Source organism: Meriones unguiculatus, chromosome 1, assembly GCF_030254825.1.
Source record: "Meriones unguiculatus strain TT.TT164.6M chromosome 1, Bangor_MerUng_6.1, whole genome shotgun sequence".
Classification (NCBI taxonomy): domain Eukaryota; kingdom Metazoa; phylum Chordata; class Mammalia; order Rodentia; family Muridae; genus Meriones; species Meriones unguiculatus.
Window position 1 is genome coordinate 108,290,815 of NC_083349.1, and position 20,633 is coordinate 108,311,447.

The 20,633-nt window shown below is 44.0% G+C and overlaps 1 protein-coding gene across 3 annotated transcripts in view; it reads left to right on the forward strand.

The window, feature by feature from the left end:
• Positions 1-20,633, forward strand: part of Rbks (ribokinase) — an 88,932-nt gene that overhangs the window by 35,436 nt on the left and 32,863 nt on the right. For all 3 annotated transcript variants that reach the window (XM_060364772.1, XM_060364786.1, XM_021635445.2), the window contains exons 5-7: positions 928-1,092; positions 13,779-13,870; positions 17,755-17,943. In XM_060364772.1, coding sequence (XP_060220755.1) covers positions 928-1,092; positions 13,779-13,870; positions 17,755-17,943 — 446 coding nt within the window. The remainder of the gene's footprint in view (positions 1-927; positions 1,093-13,778; positions 13,871-17,754; positions 17,944-20,633) is intronic.

Below are 20,633 nucleotides of genomic sequence, written 5' to 3' on the forward strand. Positions count from 1 at the left end.
AAATCCTTAGTGCTGTTTCTTTGTTTGATCTGTACAGGACCAGCCAAATAAAGTAAAAGATCATCTATATCATATATTCTCTATCTTTTAGGTAGTAAAAACTGTGTTTATGGTGTCAGTATCACCGTGGGGAAGAACATGGCACACACATGAACTGCTCGTGTACAGTGGGGCATTTGCTTTGAGCATTCTGCATGGTTTAATTCCTCCCTGAACTCAACTCAATGGTACCCATCATTTAGAATTCACAGTCTTTACCAAATGAATGTGTTAACCATCTCACATAGAAAAAAAGAACTGTGAAGACAGGTTGTATATCATTTCTCAACTATTTATTCTTTGTTTATAAGAATAATAATTCAGAAAATATGCTTAAAATGTTATTCAATGTGATCATAATAATTGGGCTGGAGAGATGACTCAGCAGGCAGATCCCTGGAGACAAGAGTTCCGTTCCTGAAACCCACACGGCAGGAAGAAAAAATTGAGTCCTATGACTTCCACATATGCGCCCATGGTATACATGCACCCACATGCATACACACACATATGCACAAAATAAATAAATAAATGTAAAATGATTATGTGCTCATAGTAAGTCAGGTATAGTGATATGTACCCATAGTTCCACCTACTCAGGAAGTTGAGGCAGGAGGAGCTCTTGAGAAGATGCTCACAGCCAGCCTGGAAAATATAGCAAGAGTCTATTCTCCTTTAAAAAGAAAAACAATCAGAATATTATGAATCTCACAGAAATGTTGCCCAAAAGAATACAGTTGGAAGACAATAACTAAACTGAATGTCCTGGAAATGCTAAGATAAATTCTTCAAACAGTCTGTATAAAGCCTTCAGAGGATGGCTCACATGCAGCATATCACTGCTTGGCTTTGCTTGGTTGAGTATAAATATGTAGAATTTCTTTATAGGCCAGAATATCATCGTCATAGTGGCTGGAGCAAATCTGCTTTTGAATACTGAAGACTTGAAGAAGGCAGCCAGTGTCATTAGCCGAGCCAAAGTGATGATCTGCCAACTAGAAATAAGCCCAGCAACTTCTCTGGAAGCTCTAACAATGGCCCGCAGCAGCGGAGGTAATTTTACAGATTTGTCACTCTTTCTGTGAAAGCTTTTATCACTGTCTTAATTAAAGTTAACCTTTCAAGTTGAGTAAAACATTACTTTGTAGTAAAATATTCGTTCCTCCATCTGTGAGATTCACCGGCTTGTAGTTCTTGATAATGTTAGAAAAACTCACAAATAGGGTAAAAATAACATGAGTAGCATATCCGATATCCCCAAATATAAAATCTGGAGTCTAGTTAGCAGAAACGACCCGAAGAGCAACTGAAGCCTTTGAAACATGCAGCAAGGTAGCAACCAAAGTAGAAGGCTGTTTCCCACTGCCTACTGTCTCCTGTTCGTAGGAGTCAAGGGTTTATTCTTAGCCAAGTGTGGTGGCCCACACCTTTAATCCCAGAACTCAGGAGGCAGAGGCAGGCAGATCGCTGTGGGTTCAAGGCCAGCCTGGTCTACAGAGCAAGTTCCAAGATACCCTGTCTCACAAAAGCGAAAACTTACTCTTTCTAACTTTTTTCTAAAATTCTATCATCTTTTCATTATACAAGAGATTATTTGTATATAATGGCAGCTATGTTGTCAATGTCTATCATCTGGCTCCTTTGTTTTACCTTCAATTTTGAAAATGTTCAAACCGACCCAAGTGGGCAGCAATGTATGATGAGGCTTTCTCAGGGGTTAGCACACAACTAGCCGAGATTTCTCTCTCCTCCCTCTCTTGGCCTTGCAACAAATAATGTGTGAGCATATCTTTTTAATCCCGGTAGTTTGTTTCCTTTTCCCTTCATTGCCTAGGTGAGAAAATATCCCATTTTTAACCCTTGTTAGGTTTAGGGTCCTGGCAAAATTAGCTAATTTTCCTGACCCTGCCTGTAAAACACAGATAGAAATAGGTCTTGTAGACTTGTTCTGTGAATAAAATGAAATAAGATATGAAGCCAAGTATGATGCCATGCTTGCAAACAAGTCCCAATTTTCTTCTTTCCAGTCCATTTTCTCTCTAACTTAGAACTGGAACCCCAGCACTCTAGAGGTAGAAACAGGAAGACCATGTGTTTGACGTCAGCTGGGCTACATAAGGTGTTGAAAGCCAGCCTGAGCCAGACCCTGCCTCAAAAATAATGATACTACCTTGATGTGCCACCATTTGCTCAAGACAAAAAGTACCCCCTGTCAACACAATGGCCTCTGTTTGATGTTGTGGCAATAGTTAGGTGATTTATAATAAAAACAGAGAATTACGTTGACTTCCCCTAATAAAACTTCCCAGCAAGTTGTGAAATAAGAAAGAAAACAACAGTATAGTATATACTGTTGTTATGTGTGTGTATGTATATATATATTATATACAGTATATAGTATATACTGTAATATAGTATATTGTATATAATATATACAATATCAGGCTCTTTCAGGGTGGCTTAGGGACAGAATAGATGTGTATGGCACATGTCTGTTTATATGTGTGCTTTGTGTACATGATTTCTCCTGAAATATTTCATGTCATGAGGCATGACAGTGAGTGGAAAATATATCACTGAGGGCTGGCAAGATGGCTTAATGGGTATAGACACTTACCACTAAGCCTGATGTCTTGGGACTAATACCTGGGAACTACATCATGGAGGGAAAAGCCAACTCCTGCAAGCTGTCAGCTGACACCCACCTGTGTGCCACGGGAGGTGTGCACACCCCTCCCCCACAATAAGCAAATCAGTCCGGTTCTGCTTTAAGGAAAATAAATCTTGGAAATGATTTTGTAGAGAATTTTACACTGTTTATACTGATTTAACAAATTTTCCTTTTGGCAAAACAATATACTGTGGCAAATTCTCACTGACATTTACTGTATTTTTAATGGACTCAAAGCTGTCAGAAAGAATTCAAAGCCAAAATCCATTTGGTTCCATTTTCTCGAAGTGTCACAGATGAGCCCAATGCTCGTGGTGAGCAGTCTGGAGCTGGAGGTAGCCAAGCTGGGAGAGCTACCTTGCTTGCACAGGTCGCTGTTGGGTCCCCGGTGCTGCATGAACTAAGTGTGGGGGTGCACACCTGGCATCCCAGAACTTGGCAGGTGGTGACAGGAGGGTCAGAAGTTCAAGGGCAGGTCAGTGAGATGACCCAGCTGGGCTCCAAACAGCAGAAAAAGAGTGCCATGCATAATCTCCCACAGCCATCCTTTGAGCCCCACGTAGGCTCTGTTGTAGGAATGTGCAGGTAACCACACACACACAGACACACACACAGAGCGACATACACACAATAAATGAATAAATGTGATTTTTATTTAATCACTTTTAGCCTGATCCCAGCCCCCTCCCTCCTGTCCTCCCAGTTCCACCCTCACACACCCCTCCCCAATTCCCACCTCTCCTTCTCAAAGAAGGGGAGGTCCCCAAGGGGTACCAGCCCACTCTGGCACCTCAAGTCAGCAGTAGGACTAAGCACATCCTCTCCCACTGAGGCCTGACAGAAAACTCAGCTAGGGGTAAGGGATCCAAAGGCAGGAAACAGAGTTAGAGACAGCAACTACTCCCATTGTTAGGGGACCCACATATTGACCAGGCTGCACATCTGTTACATCTGTAAAGGGGGTCTAGGTCCAGCCCATGAAGGCTCTTTGGTTGTTGGTTCAGTCTCTGTAAATTCCCATGGGCCCAGGTTAGTTTATTCTGTAGGTCTTGTGATATCCTTGACCCCTCCGGCTCCCTCATCCTTCCCCCAACTCTTCCACAAAAGAGCTCCACCTATTGTTTGGTGTGGGTCTCTGCATCTGTTTCCATCAGCTGCTGGATGAAGCCTCTCAGAAGACTTTATGCTAAGGTCCTGTCTGCAAGCATGGCTGAGTATCATTAATAGTGTCGGGGGTCCCATGGGGTGTGTCTCAAATTGAGCCAGTCATTGGTTAACCATTCTCTCAATCTCTGCTCCTCTTTATCCCTATTCTTCTTGTAGGCAAGACAAATTTTGGGTGGAAGGTTTTATGGGTGGGTTGGTGTCCCCGCCCTCCACTGGAAGTCCCACCTGGCTACAGGAGGTAGTGACTTCAGGCTCCTTCCCCCAACACACACACACACACTCACACACACACACCTGGGAGTCTCAGCTAGGGTCACCCCCACAGACTCCCAAGATACTCCCCTGTCCCACAGATTTCCATTCTCTCCCAGTCCTCCCACACCTGATCCCCATCCTGTTACCCTCCCCACCCCCTCTCCTACCCAGATCCCTCCTCCATCTATTTCAGATGTTTATTTTATTTCGTCTTCTGAGTGAGATTCAAGCAGAATAAAAGTGATATTTGAAAACACTTTTTTAAAGTTCAGGTCATCCTCAACTACATAGGAAGCTCAAGACCAGCTTGGGCTAACATAAGGCTCCATCTCAAAAATAAAAAGCCAAGCCAGATGAGGTGGCACACAACTGTAATCCCATCACAAGGGGAGGCATAGGCAGGTAGATTTCTGTGAGTCCAAGGCCAGCCTAGTCTACAAAGCGATCACAACCTAAGGCTACACAGAGAAACCCTATCCTGAAAAACAAAACAAAAAAATTGAATCCTGTGTGCACACTGCTCTTCTCCTGTCTTCGTATTCTCATGGCAGCTCTTTCCTTCTGTCCCATGCTCCTCAGACAGCACTGTTTCCTCAGCCCTCCTCTAGTTCCCTGCAGCCTGCCTAGCCTGTGGAGGACAGTACAACCAGCACAGGTGAGACCCTCCAAAGGAAACACTAGAGTCACCCTGACGCACAGGCAGCCTGCCTGACCTGCCTGTCATTCCAGTGGGGTCCAGAAACGTTTCCTTGTCGCCTGCCACCCAGCTCTTCCTCTTGAGAAGCCGAGGGTCCTGAGGCATCAAGAAGAGGGGTGGGTGGTGTAAGCAGCTGGCCACATAGCTTACTTTTACCTTTTTGTCTGTGTGTTTTGTTTTGTTTTGTTTTGTTTTGTTTTGTTTTGTTTTGAAACAAGGCCTTGTGTCAGCCTTGAATTCCTGATCCTCCTGCCTCTATCTTCCAGTTGAATAGGTTACCAGTGTTCACTGACATGCCTGGTTTCCCACTTCATATTTTTAAGAAGATCCAGGGTACCTCAGCATTAATTCTTCATGGTATCTCCTACACAGTAATCCATCTAATCTAACCCCCAAGAGATACCGCCACAGTGCTGACCTCCTTCATGACTTTTGCATCTTAATGAGCTCTCCTCACATAGTATGGCCATAACTTTCACATCTTAAGGTACAGTGTCAAAACTAGTACTATTTAATCCTCTCTCCCATTTTAATGGGTATATTTGTTCATAACACAGATCTTAGCCACCTCAATATAGTTTTTTTTCTTACCCCATGAGGTAAAAACCTGACTTTTTTCACTAAAGTCAAAGTGTTGGCATATCTGAATTCCAGCCTCACTACTCTTGTATTGTGGAGCCATCATGAAATAAAATAAGGGTTCCTTGAACACAGGCACTTCAATACCTAAACAGTATAACTAATTGGCTAACAATAGAAAGCCACACATGGAAGATGGCAGGATGATGGACATCCCAGGGAGGTGGATCAAGATGGCATGAGAGTTGACTGCATGGTTCAGAATGGTGTGAAGTTGATAACTGATGACCTATAATGTCTGAGATTTTTCCATTTAATATTTTTGGACTTGGTGACACTAATCATGGGTAACTGAATCTGTGGAGAGCCGAACCATGATAAGGGCAGCTACTCTGTCATAAGACTGGAAGTGCTAAGAGCTTGTGCTTATATGTAGTTTATAGCTTACAACTTTTACTTCTGGGATACCTCACTCAGGATGATCTTTTCTAGTTCCCACCATTTGCCTGCAAATTTATTATTTCCTTGTTTTTAATTGCTGAGTAGTATTTCATTTTGTGAATGTACCACAATTTCATTATCCATTCCTCAACTGAGGGACACCTGGGTTGTTTCTAGATCTGTGGCTATTATGAATAAAGGTGCTACAAACATGGTTGAGCAAATGTCCTTGTATACTTGAACATATTTTGGATATATGCCTAGGAGTGGGATAGCTGTATCTTGAGGTAGCACTATTCCTAATTGTCTGAGAAAGTGCCAGATTGATTTCCAAAGTGGCTGTACAAGTTTACATTCCCACCAGCAATGGAGGAGGGTTCCCCTTTCTCCATATCTTCTCCAGCATGTATTGTCACTTGAGTTTTTTTATCTTAGCCATTCTGATGGGTGTGATGTAAAATCTCAGGGTCGTTTTGATTTGCCTTGCCCTGATGACTAAGGACATTGAGAATTTCTTTAAGTGTTTTTCTATACACTCACTTATAAGTAGATACTAGACATATAATATAGGATAATCATACTAAAGTTTGTACACCTAAAGAAGCTAAGGAGGAATGAGGACCCTGGGTAAGATGCTGAATCCTCATTCAGAAAGTAAAACAAGATAGACCTCAGAAGATGGAGAAAACAGAGAACAGGACAGTAGTCTGCCACAGAGGGCCTCTGAAAGACTCTACCCAGCAGGGTATTAAAGCAGAGTTTCGTAGCCAAACTTTGGGCAGAGTGCAGGGAATCTTTTGAAAGAGAGGAGAGATAAAAAGACCTGGAAGGGACAGGAGCTCCACAAGGAGAGCAACAGAACCAAAAAATCTGGGCCTAGGGATCTTTTCTGAGACTGATACTCCAAGGACCATTCATGGAGATAACCTAGGACCTCTGCACAGATGTAGCCCATGGCAGCTCAGTGTCCAAGTGGGTACCCTAGTAAGGGGAACAGGGGCTGTCTCTGACATGAACTCAGTGGCTGGCTCTTTGACACCCCCCACCCCTTGAGAAGGGAGTAGCCTTACCAGGTCACAGAGGAAGAGAATACAGCCAGTCCTGATGTGACCTGATAGACTAGGGTCAAATGGAAGGGGAGGAGGACCTCCCCTATCAGTGCCCTGGGGGAGGAACATGGGAGGAGAAGAGGGAGGGAGGACAGGACTGGGAGGGAATGAGGAAGGGGGCTACAGCTGGGATACAAAGTGAATAAATTGTAACAAATAAATAAATAAATAAATAATTGGAGTTAGTAAGACCTGGAGAGAACAGGAGCTCCACAAGGACCTAATATATCTGGGCACAGGGGCTTGTCTGAGACTGATTCTCCAACCAGGGACCATGCATGGTTATAACCTAGAACCCCTGCTTGGATGTAGCCCATGACAGCTTAGCATCCAAGTGGCTTCCCTAGTAAGGGGAACAGAGACTGTCTCTGGAATGAACTCTATGGCTAGCTACTTGACCTCCCCAGTGCCCGCCCCCCGTGGGAGGAACAGCCTAGCTAGGCCACAGAGGAGGACATTGCAGCCAGTACTGGTGAGACATGATAAGCTAGGGTCAGATGGAAGGGGAGAAGGACCTCCCCTATAAGTGGACTTAGAGAGGGGCAAGGAGGAGTTGAGGGAGGGAGGGTGGAATTGGGAGGGAATGAAGGAGGGGGCTACAGCTGGGACACAAAGCAAATAAACTGTAATTCATATAAAAAAATTTTAAAAAAACAAAAAAATTAAAGAAAGTGGAAAAACAGAACAGTCCTATGATTATGCTTTCTCACTAGTGTAATGTCAAAAATTATAAATCAAATCCTCTAGAGTCAAGGATGACTGTAAAGAAAAAAACTGAATAGTTCAATATTTATTCACTAAATAGGCAATATACTTCCTTTTAAATATGCACAAATATTGGCAAAAAGTCCATTCTTTTGACTATAAGAACACATCACTAAATTTGTCAAGAAAAAAAAAAGTTCTTTTAATACATTCAATCCTAGGAAACCCTACAGTAAGCTGAGCATGTTGCTGCATGCTTGGAATCCTACCACGTGGGAGGCTAGGGCAGGTGATCAGAAGTTCAAAGTTATCTTCAGCTACATAATTCTCTCAGACTGATAGGGATGGAGCTGAGACTTGGAGGGTTAAAGCTCAATCGACATCTCACTTGTTTTTGTTTGTTTTCTGTTTTTCAAGACAAGGTTTCTCTGTGTAGCCCTGCCTGTCCTGGACTCACTTTGTAGACCAGGCTGCCCTCAAAATCACCAAGATCCACCTACGTCTGCCTCCCAAGTGCTGGGATTAAAAGTGTGTGCCACCACCATGCCCAGCTAACATCCCACTTCTAATGAGAATGGACAACAGGATTTCAGACTCCACAACAAAAAGCTGCTGTCCCCTAGAGCACACTCTAGAGTGTGTCACGTGGCCCTGGTGTTGAGGAACTCAGCCTTTGAGAAGAGCATCTCCAGACAGTGCCGTCCACAGACCGTAAGACCATCCAGCATGTGAACCAAGTGCTCAGGAAGCAGAGGCAAAGGCACCGTAGAGCATGTTTAGCGGTGGGGACACACACCCACTCGCCTCTGCCTAGGATGCCTCCAGGCACAAAGCTCTCTCTAGACCAGTCAGTGGACCCTAATTGGTAAATACCAGTCAGATGCAGCTCAGACTCTGCAGGAAGGGGGGGAGTGGGAATCGGGTTTGTGTGTGTGTGTGTGTGTGTGTGTGTGTGTGTGTGTGTGAATGATGTGAGTACGTGTGTGTGTGTAAGTACGTGGGTGTGTGACTGTGTGTGTGTTTGTATGAGTGTTTGTGTGAATGTGTTTGTGTGTCAGTTTGAGTATGTGTATTTGTGTATGTGTTTGTGTGTATGCTTGAGTGTTTGTGTGAATGTGTGTTTGAGTGTGTCTGTGTGTGTGTGTGTGTGTGTGTGTGTGTGTGTGTGTTTTGGTGCGTCTTTAGTCCCAGTGGGACAAGAATGAAAGGAGAGCACTCGTTTGGGAATGATGAAGAATAGTATTGACTTTGGAATGAATCACTTAGCAAACAGGGAACCTCAGTGAAGAAAGTCAGCTGCTTCCTCCCGCCCCCATGTCTCTGTTGTCCACCAGGAGAAATGGGCTGGGAACTCTCACAATCTCTGGACTGATCACAGAACACAGCAGACAGCACTAGTGCCCTGTCACCCCTGAGGCAACACGGCCCCTTCATCATCTGAGTTCTTCCTCACACCTCCCGTCCATCCCTTACAAGTAGCAAATTTTAGTTCTGCACATTGTAGAACCACATGACCTACCAGTTGTTAAAATGCAGAGGAAAAGCTCTGTCTTGAACACTCTGTCTCAAGACTCTCCCTGGCTTTACCCAAAGGAAAGCTGTGGTTTTTAGACACAGCACTAGCACCGTCAGATAAAGAAACAGCAAACTCAGTCCCCAGAGGGTCACAGTTCAGGGCTGCTAGTGGGGAGACTGTTCGTGTTGGGTCTGGTCTTTATATCCATTTCAAAGCAAATGGAACATTACAGGAACAATTATAAATAATTGAGATTGTAAGATCGCCAAGATTAAATCTTAGGTATGATACAAAGTGTCTTTTAATGCCACTTTAGCCCTTTTCCATTTGGCAAACTGAACTTGGTGGCTAGCCATGTGGAGTTTTGCAATAACATTGCCACACGTGGGCCAAACTTGGAACTGTCTTACAGCTCAAGTCCCAAAAAAAGAACCTTCAGTGGAGAGACAGCCAATCCACTCTTGGGTGATCCCACTCTTCCATAGCTCCTTTGACTTTAATCCCCTGTTCCTCTGAGATATTTCTCAGTTCTTTTTGTTTGTTTTGTTTTTGTTTTTCAAGACAAGGTTTCTCTGTGTAGCCTTGGCTGTCCTGGACTCATTTTCGCCTTGTAGACCAGGCTGGCTGGGAACTCACAGCAGTCTGCCTGCTCCTGCCTCCCTAAATACTGGGATTAAAGGCATGTGCCACAACACCCTGATTCTCAGTGTATTCTTCAATGGCCATCCTCTCTTCCTCAGCAGGACCTTCCAGGCCATTTCCCAGCCCATCAGCTGCTCCACTAGACTCCTGGCCAACATTCCTGTGTCAGCCACCGGTGTGTGCTTAGATAACCAGGAGTTTGGTGCATCTCCCTCTGGAATGAATGGCAGTTACTTCTGTGTGATGTCACCCTCTCTGCAGCTCCAAGTCATTCTCTGGTTGTGCCTGGTCCCAGGATGACATCTTTTCCACCTTAAGTGTTAAAACTTTGTACTTCTTTTTAACTACCTGTGTCCACTAGTTCCTCATGTTTCTTCATCCTGATAAAGGGTTTCTGTTTATTTATAGTAGCAGCAGCCAACAAGAGTGATTTCCTTAGAGCATTTTCACTTCTACCCCAAGCTTAGGTACCATAAACCACAAATCAAACGCTGCACTTACATAACCAGTGACAGTTGGAAGAAATGCCCCCCCCATGAAATACAGGCAAATAAGATTTGCTTGATTTTATGCAATATTCATGGTAATTGAGTTATAGAGTTCCTCATTCCAGCCACCGATACTTGAAACACAATGTAACTTTATTTAACATTTGTTCTCATTGTAGAAAATTGCAAATATAGAGACAGGGAGAATAGCCTGGGAAGCCCACATATACCATCATTTAGCTTCCACGATTGTTGAAAACGTGTTGGTGGCATTTCATTTCTTCAGTGGTAAAAGATACTGTGAATGTTCAAAGAATGAGGTCTTTCTGTGAAGTACAACACTGAATATACAGTCAGATTTATTCCCAGTCTTTATAACTAATCATCCATGAGTTTAGTGAGTAACCACTCAGACATTTTCCCTTCTATACAAGCATATACACATATAGTCATGCTTTGTTTTCTTTTTGAAGGGAGGATTGACTGAAGGCTGCCTTCTTTTTGGTTAATAAAGTATAGAAATAGTTCTCTGACAAAGCATCACTCTTTTTAGCAACTTTAGAATATTTGTCATGCAGACCAAGAAAAAAAAAAGGACCAGCCAATCTAATGTGGACCAGCATAGATATGTAGAATCCTACATATCCTTGGATAGATACATAGAATTCCTTTGTTTTTCTACCACAAGCAACAGCATGAGCACCATTATATTTCTCATCTGTAGGCTTGTCACCTTCTGGAGGATGAGTATAGGAGAGGAATTGCTAGATCCTGGATCTTTGGAGGAACAAAGGGAACTTCTCTAGGAAAGCTTACTGCATCTTTGTTGCTGATAGCTTGACATAGTACGTGTGCTCAAGGACTGGGGAATGCTTGAGCAAGTGCATTCAATTTAATGATCAAGGGAAACAGAGCAATATGCTTGCATTAATTACTTTTCTATTGCTGTGATAAGATACCATGACCAGACTCACAGATTTGAATTCTTAGTCATGAGGGAATGGCTCTATTTGAAAGGCTTAGGAGACATGGCCTTGCTGGAGGAAGTGTGTCGGTTGGGGTAGGCTTTGAGGATTCTGAAGCCCAAGCCGGGCTCAGTGGCACTCTCTTCCTGTTGACTACCGAACTGGATGTAGAACTCTCAGCTACTTCTCCAGCAGCATGCCTGTCTTCATGCCACCATGCTCCCCACCATGGTGACAATGGACTAAACCTCTGAAGCTGTAAGCCAGCCCCAATTAAATGCTTTCCTTTGTAAGAGTTGCCGTGGTATCTCTTCACAGCCATAGAACACTGACTAAGACAGCAGCGTATTCAAGAGTCTATTTGAGGCTTACAGTTTCAGTGGGTTAGAGAACATGGCAGCAGGCAGGCCTGGTACTGGAGCAAAGGCTGAGAGCTCACAGTGTGGACACAGGCATGAGGGAGAAAAAGCTAACTGGGAATGGCAGAGCTTTTGAAACTTCAATTCCCACCCCCAGAAACACACCTCCTCAAACAGCGCTATACCTCTTAATCTTCTTAATCCTTCCCCAGTTCCGTCAGCTGGAAACCCAGGGTTCAAGCATAGGAGCCTATGGGGGCCCATTCTCATCCAGACTACTCCAGTGCTATTCAGAAAACCTAAAACGTGAATGCCAGGCCCTGAGACATTCATGCATAATGGACATCTGTGACCCTTCAAAGACATGAGAAAACCACTGAGAGGTTGTTGGTGGGCTACACACTCTATCAGAAGGCAGAAGAGGGGTGGACAGGCGTGGGTGTCATCTGTGTGCACAGGACAGTATAATAACAGTAATAATCCTTTATATTTGGACAACACTTTATAGTTTACATAGGGCTTTTACATGCATCTTCTAATTTAAGCCAAACAGTTGCCCTGTACAAAAATTCTGAGCAGGAGAAAAAACACAGAGTTCTTGTGGGAGGACATCGTAAAGTCTAAAATAACAAAAACGTGGCGATGCTGCTAGCCTCTGCCGGTGAAGACCACTAGCAGACCCAGCCGTAGGAAGACCTCAGAAGGCACAGAAGCAAGACGGACATGCTCACAGTGTTGCAGCAATGGGGTCTCCATCGCCGTGAGCCGATCAGCATCTCCCCAGGACAAGCAGGATGGTGAGCCAGCTATGATAGCCACCTAGAGAAACTGACTGTGTGGCTCCCCTGAAGATTCTGAGTCAGCGGGCCCGGAAGTGGAGCCCAGGAAACTACATCTGAACAGGCTCTCCTGTTGTGTAAACAAATTTGTAACCATTGTTCTGGAACAGTCTCTAAGAACCGCAGCTAAAAGATTTCACTGAAGACTAATCAGGTGGGATTATTTAGCCTGTGAACCTCTGGATCCCGGCTGATAAAAGAAACCCAACCAACCTAGCTGTTTTGTCACAGAGTCGGAGCATTTTGCAAGTGGAATTTCTAAAGCCTTTAAAATAATCTGCGGAATTTCACACTAAAAACTGTTGTGAAAAATTATGCAGTTGTACCGGAATAATGTGTTGCTTTGAACAGAGCCCTGGTCTAGATATGTTGCTACTTTAAAGATTATTAAACCCTAATATCAAAGCCAAATGACCTAGCCTAACCATATCCAGGGGTATGAGTATGACATCAGCAGCTGGCCTCATCTCTCCAAGCTTTGCTTTTCTCCTCTGGAAAGCACTTCCGTCGGTATGATAATGGCTGTAACATTCTCCCTTCTCTTCTCTATCTCCCCACCCCTCCTTCTCTTGCAGTAGTCTAATCTGAGCTAGAACTTAGTCTAACTCCAGGTAACTCCCAGAAGCCAAGAATAGAAGGTGATGTGTGTGGATGTGGGCGGGTGCTCATGCATGTGCGTGTTTGTGAGTGCATGTGTGTATGTTGGCATGAGTAATTTTAACCTATTTTTGAGCATACATAGGCACACAGAATATACACATGTGCCTCATTTTCCTACATGCTGTTACTACCAGAAAAATTTCGAATTCTTAGCTGTTTTTTTGTCCTGTCCCTTTTTTCTTCCCTGAAAACTGAATTTGTGGACCAGCCCCACAGATAAGCACTTCAGTTAACCTACAAGTATGTTCATCATTCCATCCCAATTCATTCATGTCCTTACGTACCACACTTTTGCGTTAATGTTCTTGTTGCTCTCACCTGAACTATATAATCACGTTGTTGTATATCTGACTCAGCTTGCTCTTGAAGCCGAAATGGTAAGGAATGAAAATAAAGGAAATGGAGATAAGAAAAAATTGATACTAGTGGAGCCTGTGATCTCAAACCTTTCTGTATCTGTGGTTTAGTAGATGTTTAATCTGGTGAGTGCAAAAATGATGGCCCTCAGATTTTTCTCACTGTCTGTACATACACCTTGCCATACTAACATTACTTCAGATCTAACCTGAAAGATAAGTAAAAAGATAAGTAAAAAGGTAAATATTTTAAATGATAACTATTAAGCCCCTTTCCCATTCCTTTGCAGTGCAAACCTTGTTCAACCCAGCTCCTGCCATGGCTGACCTGGACCCCCGGTTCTATACCCTCTCCAGCGTGTTCTGCTGTAATGAAAGCGAGGTAGAGATAACTAGTTTGGTGCTTCTGTTGGATCAAACAAAGAGGCAGGACCAACTGCATCAGTTTGAGTACACGTGAATTCAGTAAAAAGAGAGTTTTCAGTTTATTGGGCTATGAAGGAAAGGAAGTTACTAAGCCTTGAGTGGCCATAAAGGATTTGGAGTCATGCCCCTAATCTGACTCTGCCCATTTCAGCCCCATCATTGACATATTGTTTTCTTTTAATTATTTCATATTTTCTGGACAAAGTTTTTTGTTTTGTTTGTTTGTTTGTGTTTTTGTTTTTTGAGACAGGGTTTCTCTGTATAGCTTTGGCAGTCCTGGAAATCTGTAGACCAGACTGGCCTTGAACTCACAAAGAACTTCCTCCATCTGCCCCCACCCCAAAGTGCTAAGATTAAAAACTTGCACCACCACCACCACCACCTCCTGCCCCCCCCTTTTTTTTTTTTTTTTTGCTGTTTGTTTTAACTAATTAATTTTAAACTTGCAAAGTTGAATAAATAAAAACCCAGGATGCCCAGTCACATTTGAATTTCCAATAATCAGTGAAAGAAAACATACAAAACAATTTGCTGTTTTTCTGAAAATCACATTTAACTGAGCTTTTGTATCTTATCTGCAATTGTAATTAGCATACAACTCCTGGAGTGGCTGCTGCTGTCCATGTGCAGATCGTGTGACAGTATTGGTGGAGAGATCCAGATTCCCAGTTGCGGCTGCTGTAAGAGGGAGGCAGGGTCTCACCTTAGGGTCCTGACGTACACATCCGTACAACATCCCTGTCCATGCAGTGATATAACCTCTTTTATGAGGACTGTTAGGAATGAGTGCCCAGTCAACCTCCATTTCCATGGAAAGTCAGCCTTAGAATGGCACTCTGGCTCATCACTGAGATGCAACATACACAGAGAAAAAGGGAGATGAGACTGATGGTCAGGAAAGGTCAGCTGTCCTTCGGCTCTAAGGATAAATTATCAAGCCTGCTTGCTTGATAATTTCATCTGCCAGAACATACCGGACAAAGAAGGCTGCTACATGGAAACTAATTTTAACCAACCACAGTAGGTTATGCAACATTTTTGAGCAACCACCATGGCCAGGCATTGGGCTAAGAAAACGGAATTGTAGGAGATAGTGACCATTTTCACAATACGAGGTTACATTACTCTCAACCACCAAACTTGCTTAGATTTCCCTGGTAGATACATAAAAGACACTATTTATTCTTGAGAAAATTGTTTATTCAGCTCATTTATCTTCTCCATTAAATTACAAATTTCATTAAGACAGGAGTATCTTACCTATTGCTGTATACTAAAATCTCTAAAGCAACATTAATTATTGCCACTCCCAGTTTCCACGTATGGAGAGTTCAGATAGGGCCTAGCATGGCTTGTCCTCACAGTGTTCTGCCTGTGGAAGAGCTGAAAAGGTCAAAGGCTGAGGGAGTCTTCTCTCATGTTTGATAGCTGGTACCAGGGTTGCCTGAAGCATAGTAGTATCAGAACTCTTATACATGACTTGTCTTTGTAGCCTGGGCTTCTGCACACACAGAAAGATATAGATACACAGACAGACAGACAGACAGACACACACACACACACACACACACATACACACACACACTGGGGAGGGGGTATTGACAGAGATTTCAGAGTTTTTAGGAAGTATCAATGAGTGCCTCTGAAAACAGATCAGTGAATTTAGGAGACAGAAGTGGTCCCAGTAACACAAGTTATCACAAAACTTATTAAAATGGCTCAGATTCTGTTCCCAGCACCCACACAGCAGCTCACAACTGTTTGTAGCTCAAGTTCCAGGAATGTAGTGCCCTCTTCTGGGCTCGTCATACGCCTGGTACAGAGACATAAACTCAGGCGTACACGCATGCACGTAAAATTAAGCAAACACTTACAATTAAAAGGTGGCCTCCAATTACAACAAACCCAGACTGAAAGGGGCCACACAGAAGACAGAAAGAAAGGGTACATGGCCAAGCTCAGGCTCAGAATAAACAGACGCTTGAGGAAGGATTTTTATATGACAAAAGGGTTAGTTTGGGCATGTTCGGAACAAATAAAAGTGAGATGTAGTCCCATTCTTAGGCCTACACAACATTTGATTAAACTGTAACACAGAACAGGCAGAACTGGTAATGTACTTTTGAAGTTTTTTATACACTGTATGTATGTATATGTGCGTGCATGCTCAGATGCCATGACATGCACATGGGATTTTCAGAGGACCTGAAGGGGTCAATATTCTCCTTCCATCACTTGACTCCAGGGAATTGACCTGAGGTTTATTCTTAGTGGCAAGTGCGACTTGAGCCATCTCAGCAACCTAGTTATGTACTTTGTGCTTTTTTTCTTCACAATTTATTCATTATGTATCCCAATTGAAGCCCCCCCCCCATGACTCCCAGTCCCACCCTCCCTCATGCTTCCTACCACCCCCTTCCCCTCGTCCACTGAAAGGGGGAGTTCTCCACTATTGCCATCTGCCCATAGCTTGTTAAGTCTCATCAGGACTGCCTGGATCCTTTTCCTCAGTGGCCTGGCAAGGCCGCATCACCAGGGGCAAGTGATCAAAGAGCAGTCAACTGAGTTCATGATAGAGGCAGCCTCTGCTCCCCTCACTCAGAGATAGACATGGAGACTGAGCTGCCAATCGGCCACATCTGAGCAGGGGCACATCTGAGGAGCACATCTGAGGAGGGGGTCTAGGTCCTCTCCATGCATGGTCCTCTGTTGGCGCATCAGTCTCTGATGTACCCCCTAGGCTCAGAACTTTTAGTTTTGTTAGTCTCCTTGTAGGGCTCCTGTCCCCTCCATGTCCTTCTATTCCCACCCCTTTCTTCTTCCTTAAGACTCCCTGAACTCTGCCCAAAGTTTGGCTGTGAGTCTCAGCATCTGCTTCGATCCCCTGTTGGGTGAGTCCTTTTAGAGGACCCTCTATAGTAGGCTCCCATCCGGTTTCCTCCCTTCCACAGCTTCTGGTGTCTATCCTGTTTGCCATCTTCCCTACTGTCCTCCTTGTTGTTTAACTTCTTTGGGTCTGTAGCTGGCAATCCTATATTATACGGCTAATATTCACTTATTAGTGAGTATATGCCATGCCTGTCTTTCTGGTTCTGGGTTATCTCACTCAGGATGATTTCTTACAGTTCCATCCATTTGCCTGCAAATTTCATGACTTCCTTGTTTTTAATAACTCGGTAGTATCCATTGTGTAGATGTATCACAATTTCTGTATCCATTCCACTGTTGAGGGACATCTAGGTTGTTTCTAGATTCTGGCTATTATAAATAAAGCTGCTATAAACATAGTTGAGCAAATGTCCTTATTGAATGGTAGGGCATCTTTTGGGTATATGCCCAGGAGTGGTACTGCTGGATCTTGAGGTAGTACTGTTCCCAATTTTCTGAGTTACAGGTGATTGCAAGCCACTATGTGAATGCTGGGAGCTAAGCCTCAGTCTTGTACCAGAGCAGCAAATGCTCTTAACCTCCAAAACATTTGGATTTTATTTGTTGTCATTTGAGATAGGGTCTCACTTTGAAATACAGGCTGACTTCCACTTGCTGTGGCCACTAACTCCTTATCATCCTTTCTTGACCTCCAGATACTGAGATAGTAAGCATGAAACACCATGCCCATTCTGAGAATTCCTTAAATAGCTGATTTTTGTTGTCGTTCCTTTTATTAGAGTTTTATTATTTTGTTTCTTTTATTAGAGTTTCTGCACCAGCATCCTTCAGGGTTCCCACTGCTTTGATTGTTATGAGGAAATGAGGGAGACACATTTTCTAAAAGGACAAACCGGAAGCAGATCTGTCGCCTTATCCTCACCATGGCTTCTTTTCTCGTGCGTATTCCAGGCTGAGATCTTAACAGGCCTCGCAGTGAATAACGCCACCGAGGCTGGGAAGGCTGCATCGGTTCTCCTCGAACGGGGCTGCCAGGTGGTGGTCATCACCTTAGGGGCTTCAGGATGTGTGACACTGTCACAGGCGGAGCCTGTTCCAAAGCACATTCCCACAGAAGCAGTCAAGGCTGTGGATACCACGGTAGGTTTCGAATTTTCCGAATCCTTTTTACGTCTAATAACAAAGATACCCTATCTGAAGATAGAGACAATGAGATAAGCCCTAGGAGGGATATGGTAGAATGCGGCCAAATGGGAAAACCCTCTCTTGGTCCCCTCCAAGTCACTGGGAGGCTTTATGTCTTCGGCTCTCTCTGAACCTCAGTTTCCTTATCCATAAAATATTGCTGTATTTCCTACATACATTCATTCAGTAAATACGCTCTGATTGCCTGTTATGCACCAGCTATGCTCTGGATGCTGAGGGCGTATTGGGAAGACTGGAGCTTAAACTGCAGCAGTAAACACCGCCATGTCTTTTGAGCCTCTTGGTGGCAAGGATGACAAGGTGTGCTGTTGAGAGAGCTTTAGGATAGTTTACGTGGTAACAGGTTTCATCCCAGCATCTTCACACTCGTGTGACACACAGTCGCATTGTACTTTCTTCTCATGTCCCCTCCTCCCTGACACCCTGTTCTTCTGCTGGACCCTTTCCCCCTCAGTTCATCCCCTGTCTGTTTTCTTTTTTAATAATTTTTTATTATGTTATGTGCATTGGTGTTTTGCCTGCATGTATGTCTGTGTGAGGGTGCCAGACCTTGGAGTTACAGACGGTTGTGAGCTGCCATGTGGGTGGTGGGAATTGAACCCAGGTTCTCTGGAAGAGCATTCGCTGTCCTCAGCCACTGAGCCACCCCTCCAGCCCCTCTTGTTTGCTTTTTCATTGCACATATTCTATCACTCCATTTCCCACCTCTGAACATCTCTTCCTCCCCTCTCACTAGCCTCTTTTTAGTTGCATGCACAGGCGCGTACACACAGTTTTAAAACTGGGTTCTGCATATGAGAAAACATGGCACTTGTCTTTATGAGTCTGGTTTGCTGAACATCATGATCTCCAGTTTTATCCTGCAGCTGTCCTGGTTTCACCTTTCTTTCTGACTCTGTAACATTCCATCGTGTCCCTGCACCGCATGTTCTTTATCTGTTCATTGGCTCTATTTCCTGGCTGTCTTGAATACTGTGGCGATAAACATGGGTGTGCAAGCACAGAGGGCATTCTTTTGGCCAACAGATGACAACAGGTAACATCGCTACAGGCTTCAGTGTCTCCGGCACATATCTCATTTAATCCTTGCAAGAATGATATGAAGTGGGTGTGTTGTTATCCTCATTTTCCCTTCCAGTAAGCAACAAAGCTGTAGCTCCAAAAGTGGGCCTGTGTTTCCCACATGGGTGCTCCTGCGTGAAGGTACTGTGTTCAGGAAAGGGCATGAGGTAGACAAGTCATGACTCCGATGTGAAATGAGAAAGTACCAAGTTGAAAAACACCTCATGATTCCTTAGCTACTGAAATAAAACTTGTTTATAGTGTCAGAATTCAGAAGAGCTGACCAGAAACATATGCAAACTTCAGATATGAGAAATTAGTGTTGATAAAGAAGAAAATGTTAGGGTTTTCATTTATAAGGAACTTACATATGTCTATTTATAAAACACGTTCTGGTCTGTTTTGTTTTGTTTTTAAGAAACAACTTATCCCACTCACCCCATAAGTGAAGAGAAAGCTATATTCCATCAAGAACAATGACGCTACTGCCCCTGGGCAGCTTCCATAGGGCACTTCCTCCGGTACCTGCGGGCTCAGGCTTGCTCCGCTGTCTCCATACCCAGCCATTTCTAGCGCCGTTACCTTATCTATTCTGTTCTGTCCAGAAGAAAGGACCCTAAATTGGAAAGGTACATTAGTTCACTTCTCCATCAGACTAAAGTTGCTGCAAGTGTGGACCAAAGCAAGAGAATTTTCTTTTTCTCTTGCCCACGTGCCATGTGGGGGCCTGTGGGAGGCCAGACGTATATGGGTACACGGCAGTGGCCTGGCCTCGGCTTGGCGCAGCAGTCGGCCCTGTTTGGCTAGGTGCAGAAGCATAGGATGTCAGCAAGCCCCCTGGCTTGCTCTCCTGTCAGCTCTGGGCTTCCTGTCATGGGCTCTCTTCCTAGAGTGGCTCCCAAAAACTCTGTTCCCTACCAGGTGCCTCCCCTGTCCCCATCCATGATGTAAATAAAAGATCAGAGAAACTGGAGAATAGGGTGACAGCACTGGCTAAACAAAAGGAACTCATGCTCAAGCCTACACAAGGGCACTACTTGGCATGGCAGCAAGCTGGGAACATCCAGTGGGTGGTAATGACCAATCTTTTCCATGGGGAAGGCTGGGTTCCTTAGGTCCTGCCAATCATAGCCTTGACAATATCAGCACAGCAACACGTGAGCACTCAGTCTTCACATTCTGGTGATACTTTTTACGTCTTTTATTTGGAGTCTGAACTTACTGTTAAGCTTTAGGCTTCAGAAAATTGAATAGGTTTGAAAAATAAAGATTCAAAGTTCATCTCCCCGTCAGTACAAAAGGTCTCTCCTCTGCAGGAGGCGCAGCACCAACTAGAGGGCTGCTCAGCTCCCAGCCTCCTCCTCAACAGCTAGCCAGCACTTCCTGCTTCCTTCTGACTCCAGAGCTTCCACTCTGATATTTTCATTTGAGGTCTAGGTATTTTCATTCATTCATTCAACAAATACTAATCAAATTATGAACATATACTGGGTAAATAGTATACATCCCAGCATTTGGAAGACTGAGACAGGGAGACTGTGAGTTTGAGACCACCCTGGCCT